This window comes from Loxodonta africana, chromosome 5, assembly GCF_030014295.1.
Source record: "Loxodonta africana isolate mLoxAfr1 chromosome 5, mLoxAfr1.hap2, whole genome shotgun sequence".
Lineage (NCBI taxonomy): Eukaryota > Metazoa > Chordata > Mammalia > Proboscidea > Elephantidae > Loxodonta > Loxodonta africana.
This window is the reverse complement of record NC_087346.1, coordinates 78400120-78425330: the sequence shown is the minus strand read 5'-3', so window position 1 is coordinate 78425330 and position 25211 is coordinate 78400120. Positions and strand designations below refer to the sequence as shown.

At 37.3% G+C, this 25211-nt stretch overlaps 1 protein-coding gene across 2 annotated transcripts in view; it reads right to left on the bottom strand.

The window, feature by feature from the left end:
- Positions 1–25211, bottom strand: part of NUP54 (nucleoporin 54) — a 39503-nt gene that overhangs the window by 11317 nt on the left and 2975 nt on the right. For both annotated transcript variants that reach the window (XM_003414143.4, XM_064285687.1), the window contains exons 2-8: positions 23889–23972; positions 23643–23789; positions 16692–16918; positions 14913–15100; positions 13887–14083; positions 11960–12014; positions 11448–11541 (exon numbers count right to left, since the gene is read on the bottom strand). In XM_003414143.4, coding sequence (XP_003414191.1) covers positions 11448–11541; positions 11960–12014; positions 13887–14083; positions 14913–15100; positions 16692–16918; positions 23643–23789; positions 23889–23972 — 992 coding nt within the window. The remainder of the gene's footprint in view (positions 1–11447; positions 11542–11959; positions 12015–13886; positions 14084–14912; positions 15101–16691; positions 16919–23642; positions 23790–23888; positions 23973–25211) is intronic.

Genomic DNA, 25211 nt, shown 5'->3' with positions numbered 1-25211 from the left:
CTTCCCCTTTTATATATCCAAAAATTAGAAAAGTACCAATTAAAGATGTCTTTAGAGCTCCAGGAAATTTAGTGATAAGGCAAATGTATAGAAAAATAAGGCCTATATTTCAGAAATAATTAAGAAGTTTGAAAAAATGTATTATGGAACAGAGCACCAATCAGGCTGTGAAGGGAAAAAAATTAAAATCTGTAAGATGATATCCAGGAGGGGTCTTAACAATTAGCCTTGAATCTAACTACTGCCACAAGTATGGTTCAACATTAACTGCTATAAAATACTTGGAAGGAATGACCAAAGTGAAGAGGGAAGGGAAGGATATTAATTACACAACCCAATACATTATTATGCCTCTGGATCCTTGCTTATGCTCTTTGCTTGGCCTGAAATCTCACTTATAGTCTGAACATTAAAGGGTCAGTTAAAACACTACCATTTCATTAAGGCGTCCCAATCAGAATTGATTGCATAATTGTCCCTATAATAATTAATCATTCTATGCCATTGGCTTATATGGAGATGCTGTAAGAAAGGGGATAAAGATTGTGCAAGGCATTTTAGCATGTCTGTCTGCCCATATCACCTTTTTTTTTATTTTTATTGCGCTTTAAGTGAAAGTTCACAAACCAAGTCAGTCTCTCACACAAAAACTTACATACACCTTGCTACATACTCCCAACTGCTCTCCCTCCAGTGAGACAGCCTGCTACCTCCCTCCAACTCTCTTTTCGTGTCCATTTGGCCAGCTTCTAACCCCCTCTACCCTCTCACCTCCCCTCCAGGGAGGAGATGCCAACATAGTCTCAAGTGTCCACCTGATCCAAGAAGCTCACTCCTCACCAGCATCCCTCTCCATCCCATTGTCCAGTCCAATCCATGTCTGAAGAGTTGGCTTTGGGAATGGTTCCTGTTCTGGGGCAGCAGAAGGTCTGGGGGCCATGACCACCAGGGTCCTTATAGTCTCAGTCAGACCATTAAGTCTGGTCTTATGAGAATTTGGGATCTGCATTCCACTGCTCTCCTGCTCCCTCAGGGGTTCTCTGTTGTGTTCCCTGTCAGGGCAGTCATCAGTTGTAGCCGGGCACCATCTAGTTCTTCCGGTCTCAGGATGATGTAGTCTCTGGTTCATGTGGCCCCTTCTGTATCTTGGGCTCGTAATTACCTTGTGTCCTTGGTGTTCTTCATTCTCCTTTGGTCCAGGTGGGTTGAGACCAACTGATGCATCTTAGATGGCTGCTTGCTAGCATTTAAGACCCCAGATGCCATTCTCCAAAGTGGGATGCAGAATGTTTTCTTAATAGAGTTTATTATGTCAATTGACTTAGATGTCCCCTGAAACCATGGTCCCCAAACCGCTGACCCTGCTATGCTGGCCTTCAAAGCATTCAGTTTATTCAGGAAACTTCTTTGCTTTTGGTTTCTGTATCACCTTTTAAGGAAACTTTCCCACTCCAGGCCATGCTGAAGTGACAAAATTAGGTGGTCCTGTTTTATATACCCTTTCCTATCCTGGTTTTGAAAATTCTGCAGGACTTCCAAACACAAGATTAATTATAATGCCATCCTATATCAGGAATAATTTAAAAATAGAAATGTTACCATTCACAGTATTGAGAAACACAATCTAAAAATGTACCCAAGAAAGAATGCACAGGATTTTTATACAGAATATTTTTAAACTATTTCAAAAGACAAAAGACTGAAATGATTGAAGAGGTATACCATGCTCATGGATGAAATGATTTAACATAATTAAAATTCAATTCTCCACAAATTATATATTTAATGGAATTTCAACTATACTTCAAGCATTTAGACAAATGGACTCTAAAACTGCAGTGGAAGAATAAAGATCCACGAAGAGCTAAGAAAACTTTGAAAATAACAGGAAAGGTTAGAGAGTCACTCTACGAGATATTAAGATATGTTACCAAGGACATCAGAGTAAATAGAAAAAACAACAACAAAAAACCAATGTGGAACTGGTATAAAAACAGACCAATCTGCCAATGACACATAAGAGCGTGTCTAGAAACAGACCATGCATTTATGGAAAAGTGTTATACAATACAAATGCTTTGATAAGTCAGTAGGAAAAATATAAAATTTTTATGAATGATATTGGGAAAAATAAAGTTGGACTGATATCACATATAACAGACTAAGGTGAAAAGTGACTGATATCACATATAACAGACTAAGAACAAAAGACCTAAATGTGAAAGGCTGGGCTTTAAAACATTAGAAATAAATGTAGGATAGTATGTTTTAGACTTTGAGGGTGAAGGGTGATTTCTCAATAACATTAAATGTACAGCAAGATACAGCAAAGCAGCGTAAATAAAGCCCCCAGCCTTCTAGTTAGAAAACCAACAAGGAAAGCCCAGGAAATGGAAGGTACTGGGGAGACTGCAAAGAGGGAGGAGCTCTAGAAAGTGACCTCATAAAATTGACTATGAACCTGTGGCCTCAGGACCTGCTCATGGGTAGGTCTGACCCTAAACAGCACAGCAAAACTTTGAGCACTGCACTACTCGATAGACCAATGCCCAGGTCTCAGACTGGCCACTGGGTGGTACATACATAGTACAGATCTGAACAGACTGCAAAGGCTTTGAACGGATATTGAAATCACCAACCATCGAAAGCTAGATGGAACCTGGGGACTAAACCCAAAATCTCAGCAAAGAAATGGAATTAAAAAAAAAGGAACCTGGGGACTAAACCCAAAATCTCAGCAAAGAAATGGAATATAGATGGGGTAATATAAATGCAGGGATAGATATGTAGATCAGTGGAACAGAAGGCAGTCCAGAAATAGACCCACATGAATATGGCCAATTGATTTTTTTTTTTTACTATGGTAAATATATATGTAACAAAACATATATTGATTTTTGACAAAGGTTCAAAGGCAATTCAATGGAGTAAAGACAGTCTTCTCAATAAATGGTGTTGGAACAATAAAAGAAAATGAACCTTCACCTAATCTCATAACACATATAAAAAGTAACTCAAAATGGATTATAGAACTAAATTTAAATGTACAACTATGAAACTTCTAGAAGAAAAACAGGATAAAATCTTTGTGACCTTAGGTTATACAAAGAATTCTTGGCCATGACACCATAAAAGAAAATAGTGATAAACTGGACTTCATCAAAACTTAAAACTTTTGCTCTGAGAAAGCCACTGTTAAGAGAATGAAAGATAAGCTACCGAGTAGGAGGAAATATTTGAAAAGTAGGTATGGACAAAGAACTTGTTTCCAGAATATACAAAGAACTCTTAAAACCTAACACTAAGAAAACAAAAAAAATCAATTAAAAAGTGAGCAAAAGAACTGAACAGACACTTCACCAAAGATAAATGGATGACAAATATACACATGAAAAGATGTTCAACTTCATTGGCCATGAGATAAATGCAAATTAAAACCAAAGAAGGCTAGTACTACACAGGTATTAGAATGACTAAAATAATATTGATAATACCAAGGGCTGGCAAGGATGCAGAGTAAAAGTAACTCTCATATAATGCCAGTGGGAATTCAAAATAGAACAGCCACTCTAGAAAATATTTTGGCAGTTTCTTAGAAAGTTAAACATATATTTACCATATAACCCAGCAGTCCTACTCCTAGAAATTTACCCAAGTGAACTGAAAGTCTATGTTCACACAAAAACCTGTACAAGAATGTTTATAGTAGTTCTATTCATAATGCCAATAACTGGAAACAATCTTACTGCCTATCAATGAGTGAACAGATAATGGTAAATCCATACAATGGAATACTCAACAAGTCTGAATCAACTGAATGGGCAAAGGGTTTGGTTTTTTTGGTTCAATCTGGATACACAAAACGATTTTGACGAATATCAAAGGCATTATGTTGAGGGAAAGAAGCCAGTTTCAAAAAGGTTACAAATGGTTTAATTCTATTTAAATAACATTCTCAAAAAGACAAAAGAATAGTGAGGGAGAACAGATCAGTGGTTGACAGGGATTGGAGTAGGATGAGAGTATGACTACAAAGGGATAGAGACAGCGTGAGGGAATTTTGGGGTAATGGAACTGCTCTGTATCTGACTGTGGTAGTCATGAATGTATACATGTGTTAAAATTGATAGAACTGCATATCAAAAAAAATAAATTTTTTTGTATGTATGTTTTATAAAATAAAAGCCTTACAGAAAAGTTACGAGCAGGAGATGCAATAAAGGATAAATTCCAGTGTCTAACAAGTATCATGAAGAAATGCTCAATCTTATCAGTAATCAGAGAAATCATTTACAAATTTAAGCAAAATAAACAAGGTACTTCTTTATATTAATAAGGTAAAAATTAGAGAGTTGGACAACACTAAGTGTTGGTAAAGATAATAGGAAAACAGGAACAGTCAGGCACTGCTGACAAGTAAAAATTGGTAGAGCCATTCCAGAGAGCAATCTTGAAGGACTCTGTGAATTGGAGTGTGCATATGCCTCATTAACAACCTGTCATATGCAAGATGACATAACCTTGCTTTTTGAAAGTGAAGAGGACTTGAAGTACTTACTGATGCAGATCAAAGACTATAGCCTTCAGTATGGATTACACCTCAACACAAAGAAAAAAAATTCTCAAAACTAGACCAATATGCAACGACATCATGATAAACAAAACATTTAAGTTGTCAAAGATTGCATTTAACTTGGACCAACAATCAATGCCCATGGAAGCAGCAGACAAGAAATCAAAGGACATATTGCACTGGGCAAATATACTATAAAAGACCTCTGCAAAGTGTTAAAAAGCAAAGATGTCACTGACCCAAGCCATGGTGTTTTCAAGTGCCTCATATGCATGGGAAAACTGGACAATGAAAAAGGAAGACCTTTTGAATTATGGTATTGATGAAGAATACAGAATATACTACGGACTGCCAGAAGAACAAACAAATCTGTCTTGGAGGAAGCACAGGCAGAATGCTCCTTATACGCAACGGTGGCAAGATTTTGTCTCACGTACTTTGGACATATTATCGGGAGGGACCAATCCCTGCTCGGTAAAGTAGACAGTCAGCGAAAAAGAGCAAGACCCTCAATGAGATGGGCTGGCACAGTGGCTGCAATAATGGATTCAAACACACCTACTATTGTGAGGATGGTACAAGACTGGGAAACATTTTGTTCTTTATATATAACGTCACTACGCGTCAGAGCCGACTTGACAGCACCTAACAACAACATGCCCTCTAACCAAACAATCCCAATCTAAAGTACACACCCCAGCAAAACTCTCCCATGGGTCCATAAGGGGACAGAGATAAGAAAATTCATTCTAGAATTATTTGTGGTAAGGATGTTTGATGTAATGCAAATGCCCTTTACAAGGATAACAAAACGTGGTAGATGCAAATGATGGACTACCACTCAGCCATCAGAAGCAACATGGATACATCTTTCAAAAACATACCGTTATTGGACACTCCCCCAGAACCGATAGAGAGAAAAAGCTTTCTCCTAGAGCTGGCACCCTGAATTCAGACTTTGAGCCTCTAAGACTGCAAGAGAATAAATTTCTGTTTGTTAAAGCCATCCACGTGTGGTATTTCTGTTATAGCAGCACTAGTAACTAAGGTAGCAACTTTCTATGAATTTACAATTATTTCAAAATAAAAAGTTAAAAAAAGATAATAGTTAAAGAAAAACTATTGATTATGAAGTCATGGTTTTTAATGTATACAGGAAGATTTAGAAATAATATAGATGCACACTTGTGTGTTTCCTAGCTTTGGTCCAGTGGGAGGGCCTAGCAGCAATGACATCCCAGTAGCAAGAAGCACACCAAGCACCCAGATCTTGTATTCTAAATACTCTTCTCCACAAAAAAGAGTCACAGAGTAAAGGCATGTTTTAGCAAGCCTAAGAGGCTTTCTATAATCTGGCTTCTGCCTATTTCACTGACTTTATCTCCTGTTCTATCCCATCATTCCCTGTTCTCCAATTCTAAGTATTTGCAGCTTCCCAAAACTCACCCTACTCTTTTATGCATATATACCTTTGTAACTGCTGATATTTTCCAGAAATGATGTATAAAAACCTCCCCACCTCCCACCTTCATATCGGCCAAACTACTGAGTCAACATCAAGATCCTTATTAAGCATCTCCTCGAAATCTTTCCCAGACACAATCCCTCCTTTAGGTTTTGTATTTACTTACCCAATACCTATAATTAATTATCTGAACTCTAACTAATCTCTTTACACAATTGTTTTTCCTACTAGACTATTAGCTAAAGAGTCTGTTTCATTCATCCCTGTATTTACAACATACTTAGGAAAATAAACCAAACCTACAGCCATCCAGTCAATTCTCACAGCGACCCTACAGGACAGAGTAGAACTGCCCACAGGGTTTCCAAGGCTGTAAATCCTTATGAAAGCAGACTGCCACATCTATCTCCAAGGAGCAGCTGGTGGGTTCGGACCATCAACCCTTTGGTTCACAGCTGAGCACTTTAACCACTATACCACCAGGGTTCCTTCCTACATATAATAGTTAAATATTTTCAGATGAATGAATAAACCAATAAATAGTATTGAATGTTCCAGAGAAAACAGGAAAAAATAACCAAAAGAAAAGGCTACTGAAATGCCAATTAGATCAAGTCACACAAAAAACAAGTTCACCAGCAATCAACGGTATACTAAAGAAGATAATAAAATCTTAACCTGCAGAAACAGAAGTATGGTATTAGGATAAAGAGAAGTAATAGCACAATTGAAGAAATTTGGTTGTACCCCATTTATATAGTACCGTGATGCTGACAAGTGCCTATGAACAGATGAATGGATAATACACACATACAACATAAACTATGTAACTATAAAGAATAATGAGTCCGTGAAACATAACATGGATGAAACTGGAGGACATTCTGCCGAGTGAAATAAGCCAATCACAAAAAGACAACTACTGTATGGTCCCACTATTATAAAAAGTCAAGAATAGATATACACATGGAAACCCTGGTGGTGTAGTGGTTAGGTGCTACCACTGCTAACCAAAAGGTCAACAGTTCAAACACACCAGGCACTCCTTGGAAACTTTATGGGGTGGTTCTACTCTGTCCTACAGGGTTGCTATGAGTCAGAATCAGCTCAATGGCAATGAGTTTGGTTTAAAGGGTTTAGTTATCTAGTGCTGCTATAACAGAAGTATCACAAATGGGTGGCTTTAACAAATTTATTTTCTCTGTTTAGCAGGCTAGAAGTCCAAATTCAGGGTGCCAATTCTAGAGGAAGGCTTTCTCTCTGTTGGCTCTAGAGGAAGGTCCATATTCCTTGGCTCCTCGGTGATCTTCATGTGGCACAGCATCTTATCTAATCTCCTCCCTCTCTGCTTCTTGCTTGCTTGTTTAATCTTTTACATGGTAAAAGAGATTGACTCAAGAAACACCTTACACTAATCCTGTCTCCTTAACATAACAAAGACATCCCATTCCAAATGGGATTATAACCACAGGCATAGAGGTTAAGATTTACAACACATAATTTTAGGTGACGCAATTCAACCCATAACACACACAGAAAACAAAGTTCTTTAATGGTTACTGGGAATAAAAGGGAGAGGCAGAGAGAATCACTTTCTAGATAGTAGAGGCTTATTACTTTTGGTGATGGGAAAGGCAATCCGAAATATGGGTGAAGTCAGCACAACCTGACCAAGGTAAATAAACACACTAAGAAGTACAGGAGAAAAAAGGGACAACTTGGTAAATGCTGTAACATACACATTTTTGAACAGTAAAAACAACCAAAACATATGTGTGTATAGGAAGGCATATGTGAGTAAAGGTACATGCATGTACAGGTGTCTATCTGCAGGCGTATGTATACACGTTTGTGTGTGCTGCATATATATATTCACATATATAACAAACCACATGGGGGCACAGTTACGGAAGCTTCCTAGACATATCCAAACAACTTGTAGGATTGGTTTACCGGGTCAAAAGGCTTGGGACCATAGTCTTGGGGGACAACTTCGTCAATTGGCATAACACAGTTCACGAAGATAATGTTCTACATCCTAGTTTGGTGAGTAGTATCTGAGGTGTTAAAAGTTTGGGAGCAGCCACCTAAGATACAACTATTGGCCTCTATTCATATGGAGCAAATGAGAAGGAAACTGTCATGGATTGAATTGTGTCCCCCCAGAATATGTGTCAACTTGGATAGGCCATTATTCCCAGTACTGTGTGATTGTCCACCATTTTGTCATCTCATGTAATTTTTCTATGTGTTGTAAATCCTACCTCTATGATGTTAATGAGGCAGTTATGCTAATGAGGCAGAACTCAATCCACAAGATTAGGTTGTGTTTTAAGTCAATCTCTTTTGAGGTATAAAAGAGAGAAGTGAGCAGAGACAGGGGGACCTCATATCACCAAGAAACATGGGCCAGTAGAACAACGTGTCCTTTGGACCTGGGGTCCCTGTGCTGAGAAGCTCCTAGACCAAGGGAAGATTGATGACAAGGACATTTGTCCAGAGCCGACAGAGACAGAAAGCCTTCCCCTGGAGCTGGCGCCCTGAATTCAGACTTCTAGCCTCTAAGAGTGTGAGAGAGTAGATTTCTGTTTGTTACAGCCATCCACTTGTGGTATTTGTTATAGCAGCACTAGATAACTAAGAATTCAAAGGCTCAAAGAAGAAACTAGTCCATGGAACTAGGAGCCCACATGGAACACAACCTCTTCTAACCTGAGACCAGAAGAACTAGATGGTGCCCAGCTACCACTAACCACCATTCTGACCAGGGACACAATAGAAGATCCTGGATAGAATAGGAGAAAAATATAGAACAAAACTCAAATTTCTAAAAAAGGCCAGACCTTCTGGACTGATACAGATTACAGGAACCCCTGAGACTATCACCATAAGATACCCTTTGAACTTGGAATTGAAGCTATTTCTGCAGGTCACCTTTCAGGCAAGTAATAGATTGGTATATAAAATAAAACAATAACACCTGTGAGTAATATGCTCCCTTAAACAATTAACTGTGTGAGACCAAATGGTCAACAGTTACTGAAAAGCAAAGGTGAGAAGGCAAGGAGGGGAAGGGAAGCGAGATCAAGGGAAACAGAACCAACAGAATGCAAATTATGAGAACGCTGACACATTGTAAAAATCGTAACCAATGGCACGAAAACAATCTGTATAAAAACTGTTAAAGTGAAACCTAATTTGCTGTGCAAACTTTCACCTAAAACAATAAATTATTATAAAAAAAAAAAGTGACATGGAGGAACCTGGAAGGCATTATGCTGAGCGAAATTAGTCAGAGGCAAAAGGACAAATATTGTATAAGACCACTATTATAAGATCTTGAGAAATAGCATAAACTGAGAACACATACTTTTGTGGTTATGAGAAGGGGAGGGAGGGAGGGAGAGGGTTTTTTACTGATTAGTTAGTAGATAAGAACTGCTTTAGGTGAAGGGAAGGACAATACTCAATACATGGAAGGTCAGCTCAACTGGACCGGACCAAAAGCAAAGAAGGTTCCGGGATAAAACGAATGCTTCAAAGGTCAGCGAAGCATGGACAGGGGTTTGGGGACCATGGTTTAAGGGGACTTCTAAGTCAACTGGCAAAATAATTCTATTATGAAAACATTCTGCATCCCACTTTGAAATGTGGCATCTGGGGTCTTAAATGCTAACAAGAGGCCATCTAAGATGCATCAATTGGTCTCAACCCACCTGGATCAAAGGAGAATGAAGAACACCAAGGTCACGCAATAACTATGAGCCCAAGAGACAGAAAGGGCCACATGAACCAGAGACTTACATCATCCCGAGACCAGAAGAACTAGTTGGTGCCCGGCCACAACCAATGACTGCCCTGACAGGGAGCACAACAGAGAACCCCTGAGGGAGCAGGAGATCAGTGGGATGCAGACACCAAATTCTCACAAAAAGACCATACTTAATGGTCTGACTGAGACTAGAGGAATCCTGGTGGTCATGGTCCCCAAACCTTCTGTTGGCACAGGACAGGAACCATGCCCGAAGACAACTCATCAGACATGGAAGGGACTGGACAGTGGGTAGGAGAGAGATGCTGATGAAGAGTGAGCTACTTGTATCAGGTGGACACTTGAGACTGTACTGGCATCTCCTGTCTGGAGGGGGGATGGGAGGATAGAGAAAGTTGGAAGCTGGCAAAATTGTCACGAAAGGAGAGACTGGAAGGGCTGACTCATTAGGGGGAGAGCAAGTGGGAGTATGGAGTAAGGTGTATATAAACTTATATGTGACAGTCTGACTTGATTGGTAAATGTTCACTTGAAGCTCAATGAAAATTAAAAAAAAAAAAAAAAGTGATGCTGATAAATTTAACATGTCCAGCCTAAGATAATGAAGGATCCGGAAATCACGTCACATGAGATCTGTGCTAGGAATTATTAGACAGAGAAGAGTAATATTAAAAAGAAAGAATAATGATGATGTTCAAATATATGCAGGGCTGTTTTTATCATAGAAAGCACAGTGATTATCCACAATTTATCAGAGAAAATGGGTGTAAATGATAGTAAGTCAGATACTGGATCAATGGAAGAAAAGATAATTTATATCAAATTAGAGCTGGTCAACAATGAAATGGATTGCTCCATAAAATAGTAAGCTTTTCATTACTCAAACAGAATCTGAATCAATATCTCATCTGGAATTCCATATAAGAGAATTTAGAGGTGACTTTTGAGAACCTTTAAATACCTAAAAATAAAATTCTGCTTTATGAAATGACCAAAAAATTAAGTAGACTTAAGCATGCAATAATTTAAATTTGCTTCATCAATTTCCAGTGAGTAGGAATAATTATGACAACATAAAGAATGACAATTGTAGTCTTTATTTTCATAAAAACCAAAAACCCTACTGCCTTCAAATTGTTTCTGACTCATGGCAACCCCATGTGTTACAGAGTAGAACTTCTCTGTAGAGTGTTCTTGGCTGTACTATTTATGAAACAATTTGCCAGGTCCTTCTTCTGTGGAGCCACTTTATGTGTTCACACCACCAACCTGGCTGATCTCAAACTGCCTGCATTACCCAGGCTCACTTTCATTTTTATAGGCTCCATAAATAAAAGTGTTTAACAAAGGAAACAACACATGCATTCTATTGTTGGAACTGGAAATGACAATCTAATTAATTTGCTACACCAACAATTTTAAACCATAAATTCACTATTAGAATATGTCAGATCAGATTTATATGATTTGAGGGGCTTTGCCAAAAAGAAGGTAGCTGTACAAAACTATAATTTCTAATTTGCAGTGTACACTGTATTGTTTCGCCATTAGAATGAATAGCACACATGGTAAAAAGAATCAAATGTCTACTTCTTTTACTACTGCCAGGCCCAGAGAATGAAAAGCTAAATGCTTACATCTAGTCTGGTCTGATGCTGCTTAGTCATCTGATCTTGAACCTTCAGTCTTCGCAGAAGTTCTTTGAAACCCACCATTGGTACAGGAATTAATCTGAAGAAATGCAAGTGGTTAATTTTCAGATCTTAAACCTATTATTACAAAATACAAGAAGTTAAGATTTTCATAAATAATAACATTTGTGTAATTTTACATTAAATTTCTAAGATTCTAAGGCAAATCTATGATCATGAAATCAGTAATGTCACAAGACAGAGATTTTATTCAACCTTTCCATTCTATAGATGTAGAGCCCAGTAAAAAAACTGCATTGTTAAATGCAAACGCACTTAAGGGACTGATACTCAGATTCATTTCTGGCAATGTTTTCAGAATATGTGGTCTCCCTGCAGTCAACATTTTCTAAAAAGAAAGAAACTCACCTCAAATCTAAGACTAATAATGAATAACTTGCGTTTGTTTGCTTTCCTAGTTTTCATATTGAATTGCTATAAGATCAAGATATACTCACTTTTCAGAATCAGGGTTATCCACCTTGGCTTGTTCCCATATAATAGGATCGACTCCTATCATAAAGAAGAAATATGTTTTATAAATTACTTTCCATATTTGTATTTGTACGAAAAAGGGCTTTCTAAAGCAAGACAAAAAAAAACCCAGAAACCGTAACAAAAAATGACTGTCAAATACGAACACTACAAGAATAAATATTAAGCTATTCTGAAAAAGCTACATACTGTATGATTCCAACTATATGACATTCTGAAAAATAAAATAAAAATTTCATAAGATTAAGAAAGCTAAAAAAAAGTGCAGACTGAAAGGAAATATCTACAACCTACAGAATAGATTAACCTCCAGAATATAAAAAGAGCTCTATGGCACAGCGGTTAAGAGCTACGGCTGCTAACCAAAAGGTCGGTAGTTGGAATCCACCAGCGGCTCCTTGGAAGCCCTACAGGGCAGTCTGTCCTACACGGCTGCTATGAGTCAGAATCGACTCAATGGCAATGGGTTTGGTTTTTTTTTTAAATAAATTAATATGGAAAAGATAAAAACTTTAACAGAAAAAATGGACAAAGGGTATGAATAGGTAAGTCACAAAAATATACAAACATGGCTAATCAACATAAAGATATGCTAACTTTACTAGTAATCAGAAAAATGGAAATTAAAATTAGTATTAATTTCTTGTCCTAAGAGTGGCAAAAATTAAACACTGATAATCTCCACTGTTGCCAAAAATGCAGTAAAACGAGTTCTCGCATACATTGCTGGTATGAATGCAACTGTGGAACTTTCTATGTAGAGTAATTAGGCAGTGTCTACAATACCTAGTGGCATGGTGGTTAACCTTGGCTGTTAACCAAAAGGTCAGCAGTTCAAATCCACCAGCAGCTCCTTGGAAGCCCTAGAGGCACTTTCACTCTGTCCTTCAGGGTCACCATGAGTGGGAGTTGACTGGACAGCAATGAGTTTGGATTTTGGTTTTATACTAAAGAAATATGTGCCCATATGTTCTAAGATATATTTATAAGGATGTTAACATCATATATTGTAATAGTGAAAAGCTGCAAACAACCTAGTGGTTAGATAAAATAAGTACATCCATGGAATATTACTACTATGACGATGTAATATATTTTTTTAAGACTTACCTTCATGTAGTGACATGGAAAATACTAAGAATTACTGTTAAGTGAAAAGGCAAGTTGCAGTAAATGTACACTGCAGAGTCATCTTTTAAAGGACCTACATGTATACATAAGGAACGCTGGTGGCACAATGGTTAAAGTGTTCGGCTGCCAAACAAAAGGTCAGTGGTTCGAACACACCAGCAGCTCCGGGAGAAAAGACTTGTCAATCTGCTCCTCTAAAGATTACAGTCTAGGAAACCCTGTGGGGCAGTTCTGCTCTGTCCTATAAGGTCACTGAATTGGAATCAACTCGATGGCAAACAACCATAACACATGCATATACGCTTGTATTTAAAATGTCAGATAAAGAACTGATAAAATCTCAGATAGAACACAATAAATTACTGATAGTATCAAAGGAAGAGAGGAGATCTGTCACACAGTCAATCTACTTACGCCATCCAGAATCTTTTACAATGAGAACACATTCAAGTTTTACCTAAATAGTTAAAACAAGAGATAAACTAGAAAAAAAAATCAAAATATTAAGAGTGATTACCTTTGGGTAGCCAGATTTTTCTTTAGTTCATCACTTTCCAAAATTTCTAACAACCATATTAGTTATATAATAAAAACTAAATGAATGAATACAATAAAAATATCCAGAACTATGCCCCAAATAAGCTGACATGATAAGCTGACAGTGGTTTTATTAACACTGGTAACCCATCAACACCTCCCAAAATGGGTGGAGATTTATAAATCTTTAATTTTCTCAATTCCATGACCCTAGAAACATACCAGCAGGAGGATTCTGTAAAAGCTGTTTGATCTGTGCAGGAGAAAGTTCTGTTCTAGTCATAGAAAGGGTTACACCAAGTTGCTGCAATTGTGTTTTTATATTGGCTTGTTCAAAATGGGCATACAGCGTTGTAGCTGGGACCCTTCTTGAGGTACCATTTGGAGAACGTTCAACAACGTAAATGACAACTTCTGTCCTAGGGGAAAAATATCCGAATTACAAAATATCAAGCATTTAACTCACAGCCACAAATATCAACACAGAATGTGATTTTCGAACAGCATGAAGCTGAATTTCAGAAACGGCTGTTTTAGGTAAAGGAAATTAAAATGCTTTTTCCTTAAATCTTGGATAAGAAACATATACTTAATGTTATGTTCACTTATAAATCAACTTAAATGATACAGTTAAAATGAAATAGGCAAATAATCTAATATTCGTAAAACAGCTAGCTTAACTGCAAAGTTCTCTTTAAATGTGACTTATTGTTAATTTTTTCCAGAATCAACGATTATCTTGGAGATTCTGTTAAAACTTTTGAATTGCTTCACTGCAATTAAGGCCAAGTAAAATTTGATTTCAGTTATTACACCTCATTAATAACAATTCTTCTACTGCTGAGTATCCTAAGATAACGCCTTACCACTAAGACTGAAAATTATACACAGGTCAAGGGATGAACATGAATAGTAATCAACTGATCCGGCTCCTAAAACTTTCCAATAACATCTTTGTGTCCCTTCATTTGCACACAATTATGATAAATGTTTCCTCCCGTTCCTGAATAGAAAATCTAAGAAATTACTGACGTCTAAGCTAAGAAATCTAAAATTAAGACAAAAAAAAAAAAGCTTTTAAATAAATGTTTCTATAAATACGGAATAATCACTAGCTCAGCAATATAACATCTGCTGAGATTTAATCTGGGCTTCAGCAACAAAAACACTGATCATTCTCCAAGGACCAATGTTTGCAAAAGTAAATATTTAATATTTATATATAATAAATAATATCAGTATACTTACTGATCATCTGGCAACGTTTTAATCCCCTCTACATTTACAGTAAGGGTCTGGTTTCCTCCCAAAACTTTATGCAATGATTCTACCAACTGTTGTTGCTGGCCTCGAATATCTGCTTCTTTTTTGTTGAAAACTAAAACCACTAGCCCATCTTCATCTTTATTATTGGGCATACAACTGTAACCTACTGCCTGTGGAATGACAAAAAAAAAAAAGACAATATAAAATATATAGAGAGATCTTAATTCAAGGGTTTAATATTAATAGCTTAATGTCTGTTAAAACAGGGCAAGGAGCTTAATGTCTGATAATGAAAGGAATAATGATACTTCCCACCACTCTGTGCGTTACGAAGTGACATAATTACAAAGAGAAATGATTCTACTCAAGGATAACATAAAACTATACAGTGAAATTAATAGTCCCTCTCCTACAGAGAGTAACTAAAGAGCTTCCTCACCCAAGAAACTTTGATATACATTGTTGTTGGGTGCTTCACACTGTTGAGACAACTCTGCATGTTATTATAATAATGACTGCAAAAGTCACAGACTAAATGTAATTTATTTTGCTAGATATCTAACCCCTGGAATCTTAAATTAAATTTTAGATATATAAAGAAGCGCTTTACAAATAAGTACTTTTAAAGTACAATAATAACATCAACATTTTACAAATACTATAAAAATATCTAATGACTTTATAATTTCATGGAACAGATTAGTTTATTGCATAATATTAAACATGGCCAACGGTACCTAAAGAATAACGGTTCTAGACAGAAGCCTTTTCTCTTATCACTGCTTACATGCAACTCAAAATTTTTTTAATTCACTCTAGATTAGTGTACATGATACATTTTACTGTATGTTACACCACAATTTAAAAAAAAAATTTAAGTTGTTAGTCAACCTATATCTACTATTTTATTCCTTAGTCACTAAATAAAAAATATTAAAATTTCAACTATACGCACTCAGAAGATACACTGTTCATTTTTGTTTGTTTTGTTAGAGTGATAAAATGTGACAAAGAGTGATAAAGGGATGTGCTCTAACAATGCCGCTGGACACTTTTTGTTATTTAACCACGCTCAGGGATCTGATCCTCGGCTTTGCAGCTGCAGAGACAGGATTATATACACAATGATTAGGCTCAAGATACTGACATAAGTCAACAAACTCACAAGAGGCTGAAGTATAAACTGGAATTCCAATTAACTTATTATGAAAAATATACTGCCAAGTTGACTTCAATCAATACTGTCACCGGCTGATGAATGGATTCTCTGAGAAGTCAAATTTAAGGAGTTTGAAAAGCAAGGAATCAGAGCAAAGAAAATGGGCGTATATTGTTTTAATGGCCTTGGTATTCAGCTACTACAGGGACAATGTTTTTATACCTTCCAAGCAGAAAAGATACTTCTATCTGCTGATTGCGGTGCATTTCCTGGACAATGTTAAATGAATACCACTAAATTCTAGTTTCAGGTCTCCCCTTATAGGTGTTAACCAGACCATCACCCTCCCTCAACACTTCTTCCTCAGTTATAAATCATATTCTAGTCACATCTTCCTGAGGTCGTATTCTGGTCACCTTCAATCATACATACCTAGGAAATCGCTTCAATTTTATAATTTTTTTTTTTAAATCAAAGCATAATTATATCATGTTCAAGGAGTACTGAAGAACTAAGCAATCATTTTCTTGATATTATTTTAATCTAAATATATTCTCTTTCACACATCATTCTTCAAAACAAGATCAAAAGCAGTATAATACCTTAAATCGGCAAAAGGGATTTTCTTGAGTGAATTCCACTGGTGCAATGTTGTTGTTAAAATATCCTTTTCCTGTTCCCCAAAAGGCCTGCAGTTGATTCCATTTTGCCAAAATAGCATCTCTCTCATCTCCCAATAGCGTTGGAGCAGAAAGAGCACTTGCTGTATGTATCAGCTGGTTGGATTGGGCAGGAGCTTGTGCAGGCTGACCAAAGAGACCACCTAATGCTAAAAATGTACCCAAAAATTTAGTATTTCAAAAAACAAAACTTAAATCAATTCAGATCCTAGGTATGGTAGGCAGAATAATGGTCCTATTTCTAAGAACCTGAGAATATGTTACCTTATGTGCCAAAAGACCTCGCAGATGTGATTAAGACACAGCTCTGGCTGCTAGAAAGGAGCAAGTAAGTATAATGAGGAACTTTTAAGACAGAGATGCACTGTCACCACCTAAACCCACTGATCAACCTTAGCATCACTAAAACTGGAGCAGCCTCCTAATGCGATGTGATACACACAGCACCACCTACAAAGTACTCTTGACAAAAACGAAAATCTATATATATCAAATGTGATCCTAATCAAGTCCCTAAAGCAAACTGCCACTTACCAAAAATATAGGGACTAAAGTAAAATGATACCACAGGAAGCAAACAGACAAATACAGAATGCGGGACATTTCACGAGACAACTGACTCAGTTTCCTAAGAGGAAAAAAAAAAAAAAAACCAGGAAAGTGGGGAATTCTCTACATTAAAAAGAAATTTAGGAGACGTAACATCCAAATATACACCTTGTTTGAATCGTGATTTGAACAAACCAAGTGCAATGAACATTTTTTACATGTATGAGGAAATTTGATTATAGACTGGGTATTAAATGATACCAAGGAATTATTGTTAATTATGGGTTGGAATAATATTCACATTTTAATATGAAGTATAACAAGGTAGGGGTGAAATGACATAATGTTTGGGATTTGCTTTGAGGTACTTTGGCAATAAAATAGATGAAGGGAAAGGAGATAAGGCTAATGTGGCAAATTCTGACTTCTTGACTAGTCAGTGGACATAAATAAGGGTTCATTTTACTATTTCATTTTTGTGTGTATGTTGGAATTTTCCATAATCAAAAAATAGTAAGCACTCATAGGATGATTAAATGACCTTTCACTATTTGGTAAGAGCGAAGAGAGGAAAAACCAGATTAGTGTGGCCTAAGAGAGACAGCAAGAGGAGAACTCTTTTTTAACAGTTATTTCAATAGTGTGACTATGATAGGGAGAAGACAGAGTCATAGCTAACGTGAGATAACATTACAGTTAAGTTTCTTTTCTTTTCTTGGTTACTGTTTCAATAAAAAAGGAATTTCACATTGCAGATGAGAAAGACCCTTGGGAAGAGAAGTTGAAGATGCTGAGGAACAGAGGGGAAGGCTGGGCTCTGAGACTGTAGGAGGGTATGAGATCCAGGATGGGTAGAGGGGGAGGTAGGTAAATAGAATTGGTGGTGGGAAACTAAAGGAAATTGCAACAAAGGATTCTATTTTCTCTATGAAGTAGGGGTAAAAGCCATCAACTAGAAGTGAGAACAGAGAAATTTGAGATTTGAAAAGAACAAGGGTTTAAAACAGCTGTCAAAGCAAGTGAGAGAATAAGTTGAAAACTGAAACTCTGCAGGATTACCAGGCAATGTTGAGGCCCTGAGGTTGGTGACCAAGAATTTATTAAAGGTACCACTCATTGTCTATAGTGTGATCTTCTTAAGCAGCATCTGGGTACACAGTTGGGCTTGGGTTCCACCCCCTCCCCCAGGCAACTGTGATAAAAGAACAAGTTAGTTTTAGCATACTGGCAAAAGTGCCTGAAATGAAAGGCCATGGAATCTAAGCTCGTTAGGAAGAGTAGGAAAGACAGGAAGATGCTGAGAGAAAGAAGAGAAGATGTAAGTGGCCTGAAGATCCCGATGATGTTTAAGAAGAGCCATAATGGAAGTAGTTGAAAGGGCAAGCTAAAGGGTAGTATACTATGGGATGTTTAAATTAGTGAATTTGGAATTCAAATGGTTTCAGAAGTTGTCATGGTCCAAGGTAAAAAAGGGTGGCTGAAGTGAAACAGAGAGAGTCTTTGGAATAAAAGGTAGAGGGAATGATTGTTTGGGCACATAGCCATACAGATGCTAACTCAGACTGATGGCAGCAGTTCGGAAGAAAAAAAAACACTAAGCACTGGTGTCAGTTTTCAATGAATAAGAAGTACTGTCTAGGAAATCAGCAGGTAATTGAGATTAGATGTATCAGAGATGGTTTGGCCAGACAGCAAGCACCTCAAACAAGCAGGGGATTTTAAAAATAGCGAATGGCTCCACAATCTGGCAGATTAAAGTCCTTACAACAACAAAGATCTGGCATTTGCCTGAGTGAGCTACAGAGAATTATTGAGGAATGACCAGGTTTCAGACAATAAAAGAGGACACAGAGAATACTCAGGAGAGACTAAGAACAGAGGCGAGTTTGTTAACCATGGAGCAGGAATTCCAATAGGGAGAATGGAAGGGAAGAGAGGGGAGTGAAATGGGGGAGGAGGAGGAGGGGAAGATGGTCAGGAACAATGAAGTCCAGAGTGCTAGAGAAATAATCATACTAGAAGATGGACTATACAGGGGGGCTTCCCTTGAACATTGTCAGAGGACTATCAAGAGAAGAACAGATGACTGAAAGCCAACAATCTTTTGGAGGATACTGGCCATTCGGTGGTTTTGCTCAGAAGGGAGATCTGGTAGTTGTATGGAAAGCTGAAATTGTTTTTTCCTCTTGATTCATAGGCATTGCCAACTGAGACAGGTATAACTGTGGCTAGCGTTGTCAGGTACCATCAAGTCGGTTCTGACTCCTAGCGACCCTGCGTACAACAGAACGAAACACTGACTGGTCCTACATCATCCTCAAAATCGTTACTATGTTTGAGCCCATTTCTGCAGCCACTGTCAATCCATCCCGTTGAAGGTCTTCCTCTTTTTCACCAACCCTCTACTGTATCAAGCATGATGTCCTTCTCCAGGGACTGGTCCCTCTTGATAACATGCCCAAAGTATGTGAGACAAAGTCTCGCCATCCTCACTTCTAAGGAGCATTCTGGCTGTACTTCTTCCAAGACAGCTTTGTTCATTCTTCTGGCAGTTCATGATATAGTCAATATTCCTCGCCAACACCGTAACTCAAAGGCGTCAATTCTTCTTTGGTATTCCTTATGCATCGTCCAGCTTTAGCATGCACGTGAAGCAAATGAAAATACTATGGCTTGGGTCCAGTTTACCTTAGTCTTCAGAATGACGTCTTTGCTTTCTAACACTTTAAAGAGGTCTTTGCAGCAGATTCGCCCAATGCAATATCTTGTTTGATTTTTTGACTGCTGCTTCCATGGACTTTGATTGTGGATCCAAGTAAAATGAAATCCTTGAAAACTCCAATATTTTCTCCGTTTATCATGGTGTTGTTATTGGTCCAGTTGTGAGGAATTTTGTTTTCTTTATGTTGAGGTGTAATCCATACTGAAGGCTGTGGTCCTTGATCTTTATCAGTAAGTGCTGTGGCTAGTAGATGGAAGAAAATAAGTATGAGGCGCACATGTCCCTTCATGGATGCAGGTGCGTGTTGGGGGAAGACAGTGGTCCTAAGCATGGCATTTAGCATTTTGGGGTCAATATCCTACTTGGCTTGGGAGGTAGGAAACGGTAGCAAGAGATGAGCTTCTCTTCCTCTGCCTACTTATTTAAAAATGTTAGTGCTTCCAAGAGTTCTGTTCTACTCCTCTGTTTACTCTGGGATTGCATTTCCTAAATAATGCCATCTAAATCTACCGCTTCAAATATCACCTACGTTCTGATGGCTTTCAAATGTTTCTCCTGAGCTCATGCCCACATATACATCTACCTAGGGGACATTTCAAACTCACCATCTGCGTATTAACATCTGTTCTTGCTTTGCTATTCTGTATCTTAATGAACAGCAAAGGACTCAGTCAGTCATGCTATCCAAGAGCCCACTATACCTGACTCCTTCTTCTTGCTTATCTAGTCATTAAGTTTTATTGATTCTACAATTTAAATCTCTCTCAAATCCATATCTGATTTCTGTCTTCACTCCTGACTGCCACTACCTTAACTACTACCTTAACTCAGGTCTTCAGTATTTCTTGCTGAGGTTATGACAACAGCTTCAAAACCAGTTTCCCTGCCTCTGTTCCTGCCCACCTGTAATCCATCCTTCTACTGCTCTCTAAGATACTTCTAAAAATCTGATAATTTCCTTGTCTACCTTAAGGCCTGCAATGCCTAAGAACTGCTTAAAGGACAAAATTAAAACTCCTTAGTAAAATATACAAGGCCTCTTATGATCCAATTTACATCCTTCTCTCCAACCGTGACTCTTACCACTTACTTTGAGGTCATTTATGCATTGAAACTATGTTGACCTAGTTGCAGGTTCCAACTTTATGATGGCTTGTCATGCATCCATGCCTTTGTCAATGCTGCTCCCTCTGTCTGGAATGCTCTTTTCTGACTTTACCCAACTTTACCCACTTATTCTCCAAGATTCAGCTCTTCCGCTACATTCCACAGCACCTTGTATGTGGCTCTATTTTAGTGCTTTCACTTTTTTTTAATTGGATGTTTATCATTCTATCTTCTTTTAGACCATGAGGAGGCATTTTTCAACTTCATATATCAAACACCTGACATACAGTAGACACTAAATGGTGGCTACATAACTAAATGAACTTCTTTCATTTTGAAAATGAGTAGCACTGGATACAAATTTCCATTTTTCCTAACAAAGTAAGTGCAATTACAATTACATACAGTTAAAGAGACTTAATTTCAAGAAACAAAGAAAATACCTCACAGTTGCTTTCCTTTCCTTAACTACTTGGACGTTGCATCAAACTTTGTCTCTTTGCAGGAGGAAAGTAGAAAAGATGAGATTGAGACACCAGAAAGAATATAATTCCAAGACTATTATTGATAATTTTAGTCCTCTTGCTTAGGGAATCCTTGAAACTAATGTTTAATAAACTACTAATTTTAGTCAATCAAGTTACCAAAGAAAAATGAAAACAGATTTTAAGAGATAGTAAACTGTAGACAATTAAAAAGAACATTTACACAGGGAGTCAAGGAATTTAAGTTTATGTTCTGTACTTGTTCTTGGTAGGTATATGGATAAGTCACAATCCCTCAGTTTTTTTCTCTTCATTTTTAACATGGGGATAACAACAGTACTACTTCGTAAGATTGCTGTGAGAAGTATACAGTTAATCCATAAAAGATAAGCCTGGAACAACTTGCTATACCAGCTAGTAAGAAAGCTATCAAAGATTAATTCTAAGCTTGTGTCAAAAGGACTGATGAGGCTCGCACTGGCCAAAGGACAATTTAAGCACCAGTGAGGATCGTTAACTGCAATGGATTAAAAATATCAACAAGCTTAAATACTTGAGTTCATAACGACATTAAAAAACAAACCAACAACTAATTGACACCTTGGGAGGATGATGGAGAACCAATTCTTTATTTTAAAAACTAGTAATAAAGGGAAAGAAATCATCCAGATAGATGAAATGAAGTTTTTCTATACAGAAGTATTTTAACAAATAAAAGGAAAACAAAAGGTATAGTTGGAAGGGTACCATTTGCAACCCCCAATAAATTAATAAATCTAGGAAATAATCATCAATAGCTGCTAATATCACAAAAAAGACGACAGCCAGATAAAAGTGCTTCTTAATGAAGAACACTACCACCTGTCTGCCAGTCTGTTGTGCTGTGGTGGCTTGTGCGTTGCTGTGATGCTGGATACTATGCCACCAGTATTTCAAATACCAGCATGGTCTCCCACGATTGACGGGTTTCGATGAAGCTTCCAGACTAAGACAGAATAAGAAGAAAAGCCTGGCGATCTACATCTATAAATTAGCCAGTGAAAAATCCAGTGGATCATAACAGAATATTGTGCGATATAATGATAGAAGATGAGCCCCCTATGCTGGAAGGCACTCCACAACAGCCACAACCATGGACTCAAACATACCATGGGCAAGAAGATGGTGCAAGGCCAAGCAACTTTTTATGCTGTTATACATAAGGCTGCCATGAGTCAGAAACAAGTCAACAGTAACTAATAACAATGAAGAACACAACACCATCTATAAAGTAATCTTGCCAAAAAAAAAAAAATTTTTTTTTTTTACAAATGCAGAGGACAAAAGAATATGTTAAACTATACCATAGGAATACAATCAACAAAGTCCTGACTGAAAAACTCTATAGGACAAATGATGAGACTTTGATTTCAATTTCAACAAATTGAAAAAAATGAAAAAGAAACAAAGCTAAAAGGGGAATGTACAGGGACATAAGACAGGCAAACTTACTGTACTATTTAGGGATATATACTTGAGTGATATAACTATAAATCAGAGTAAAGAAGTGACCGCCATAAAAGACAGCAATTCCTCTGAAGGGCAAGGAGAGAACTGCGATTGGGAGGGGAATGTGCTGGGCTTCACAGGTAGCTGGCCAGGGCATCTCCCAGTGTGGGCAGTGGTAACAAGAGTGTTCACCTTGTATGTATTTCATTAAGTCATACTTTTGTGCAGTTTCCCGTATTTGTGTTATTTTTAACAAAAAATTTTAACTACAATGATACTAAACACAGAAGCCCTATAACCCTAATCATGACAATCAGTGTTCTTCCCCATTCACATACAGGCATGAAAAGTAGCTTCTGGAATCCTCTGGAACATAATATTTATATTCTTAAAAAAGAAAAAAAAGATCCACTGAAATATTTCAAACAGTGCTTTATACATAGAAAGCACTCACAATGTTAGATAGCATTGTTATACTTTTATATTTGAAGTACTGTTTTTTAAAAAAACTCTTATACTTACTCGTTTGCTGCTGCTGTTGCTGTTGTGTATTAAATCCTCCAAATCCCAGTCCAGTTCCCAAACCAGTACCTAAACCAGTACTAGTTCCTGTTGTGCCAAAACCAGTACCAAATCCAAAACCTTTGTTCTGAGTACCACCGAAGAGTCCTTTCAATGAAAAATTGGAATTGCATAATTAAAAAAAAAAAAAAAAATTCTGGCCTCTACCTCATTTACTTCTAAAAATGACTCAGGATGGCCTCTTACCAGTAGTGCCTGTGTTAGTTGGAGCAGAAAAGCTGAATGCAGAACCTGCTGTTGTAGATGTTGTCCCAAATCCTCCAAACCCACCTGATAAGAAAAGGATAAATAAAATAGAAAGGAAGGCTCTTTTGTATACATAAGAGATAATTTCTGTTTCAAATTGTTTTATGAGTAAATGTTACATATAAAGCCAAAGAATTTGGATCTAATTTTTCCTTTCTCTACTTTCAACATGGATTTTTTAAAAAGTCTACTACTTATCAAGAAGTCAATATGTTGCAAGAAATAAGAGACTAAGTATTTAAAGTAGAAATACCACAATGCAAAATATACCTTTCAACTAAAGAAGTGGTTAACAGTTACAGCTGGGAAGCACAGTTAAGCCTGTTGCGATAACCTTTAGTAAACTTTAAAATGACTATGTACGTCCTTTTAAAGTAGGGGTACAAATTCAAACACCTACAAGACTCAGGCTGATAATATTACTGAGTGAAGAGATTGGATTGGATTGGACTGGACTGGACTAGACTGGATTGGATGGAGTGGTGGTGCTATTCGAAGTGAACAGCCTAAGCTCTGTTTTAAAAAATGGCTGTAGCTCTTAATTTCCTGCAGATTACTACTGCAAGGGAATGCCAGTTTAGTAGTGTCATATAATCCCATTTTAACCCCAAGAAAGATAGGTAATCTGGGTTTTCTATGCGAAATTTCCTGACTTTAAAATCCTAGCAATGAATTCAAATGCTTTTAAAATTGTTTTCCAACAAACAGTAAGGCAAGCCTATCACATTGGCCTACTGCATTGTTAGTTTGCAATCTTAGTTTTGGTGAATTAATTTATATCTACTTAACATATATTTTTTACTCTCCATCAAAACTCAGCAATTTTTCAAGGAAACGTATCAGTATACTGACCCCTATACAACAAGAATGTGTTTCTTGAAGAAAGAGAACAGAAAAACTACACAAGTGGAAACCAGTGGCAGGGAAGGTGAGAAGAGCTACAGTTGGCCACTGAAACATTTTGGCAACTCTGACAGATACAGGAATTTCATTTTTAGAGAAATCTAGAGACAAACTTAACATTAACCATATCTAACTTGACAGCTACACATGAATAGAATGCTAGCTAATCTAGAATTATTTTATATATACATATTCCACCCCTGCCCCCCAGTGGTCAGTTTTGAACCCATTACCAATGCGGTGTCCAAAACTTTGAAGACAAATGTTTGAACCATTAATGCTGAGTTATGGAAGAGGTTTTCTGAGACTGAATCTATCACGGGGCCCTGGTGGCGCCGTGGTTAAGAACTTGGTAACCAA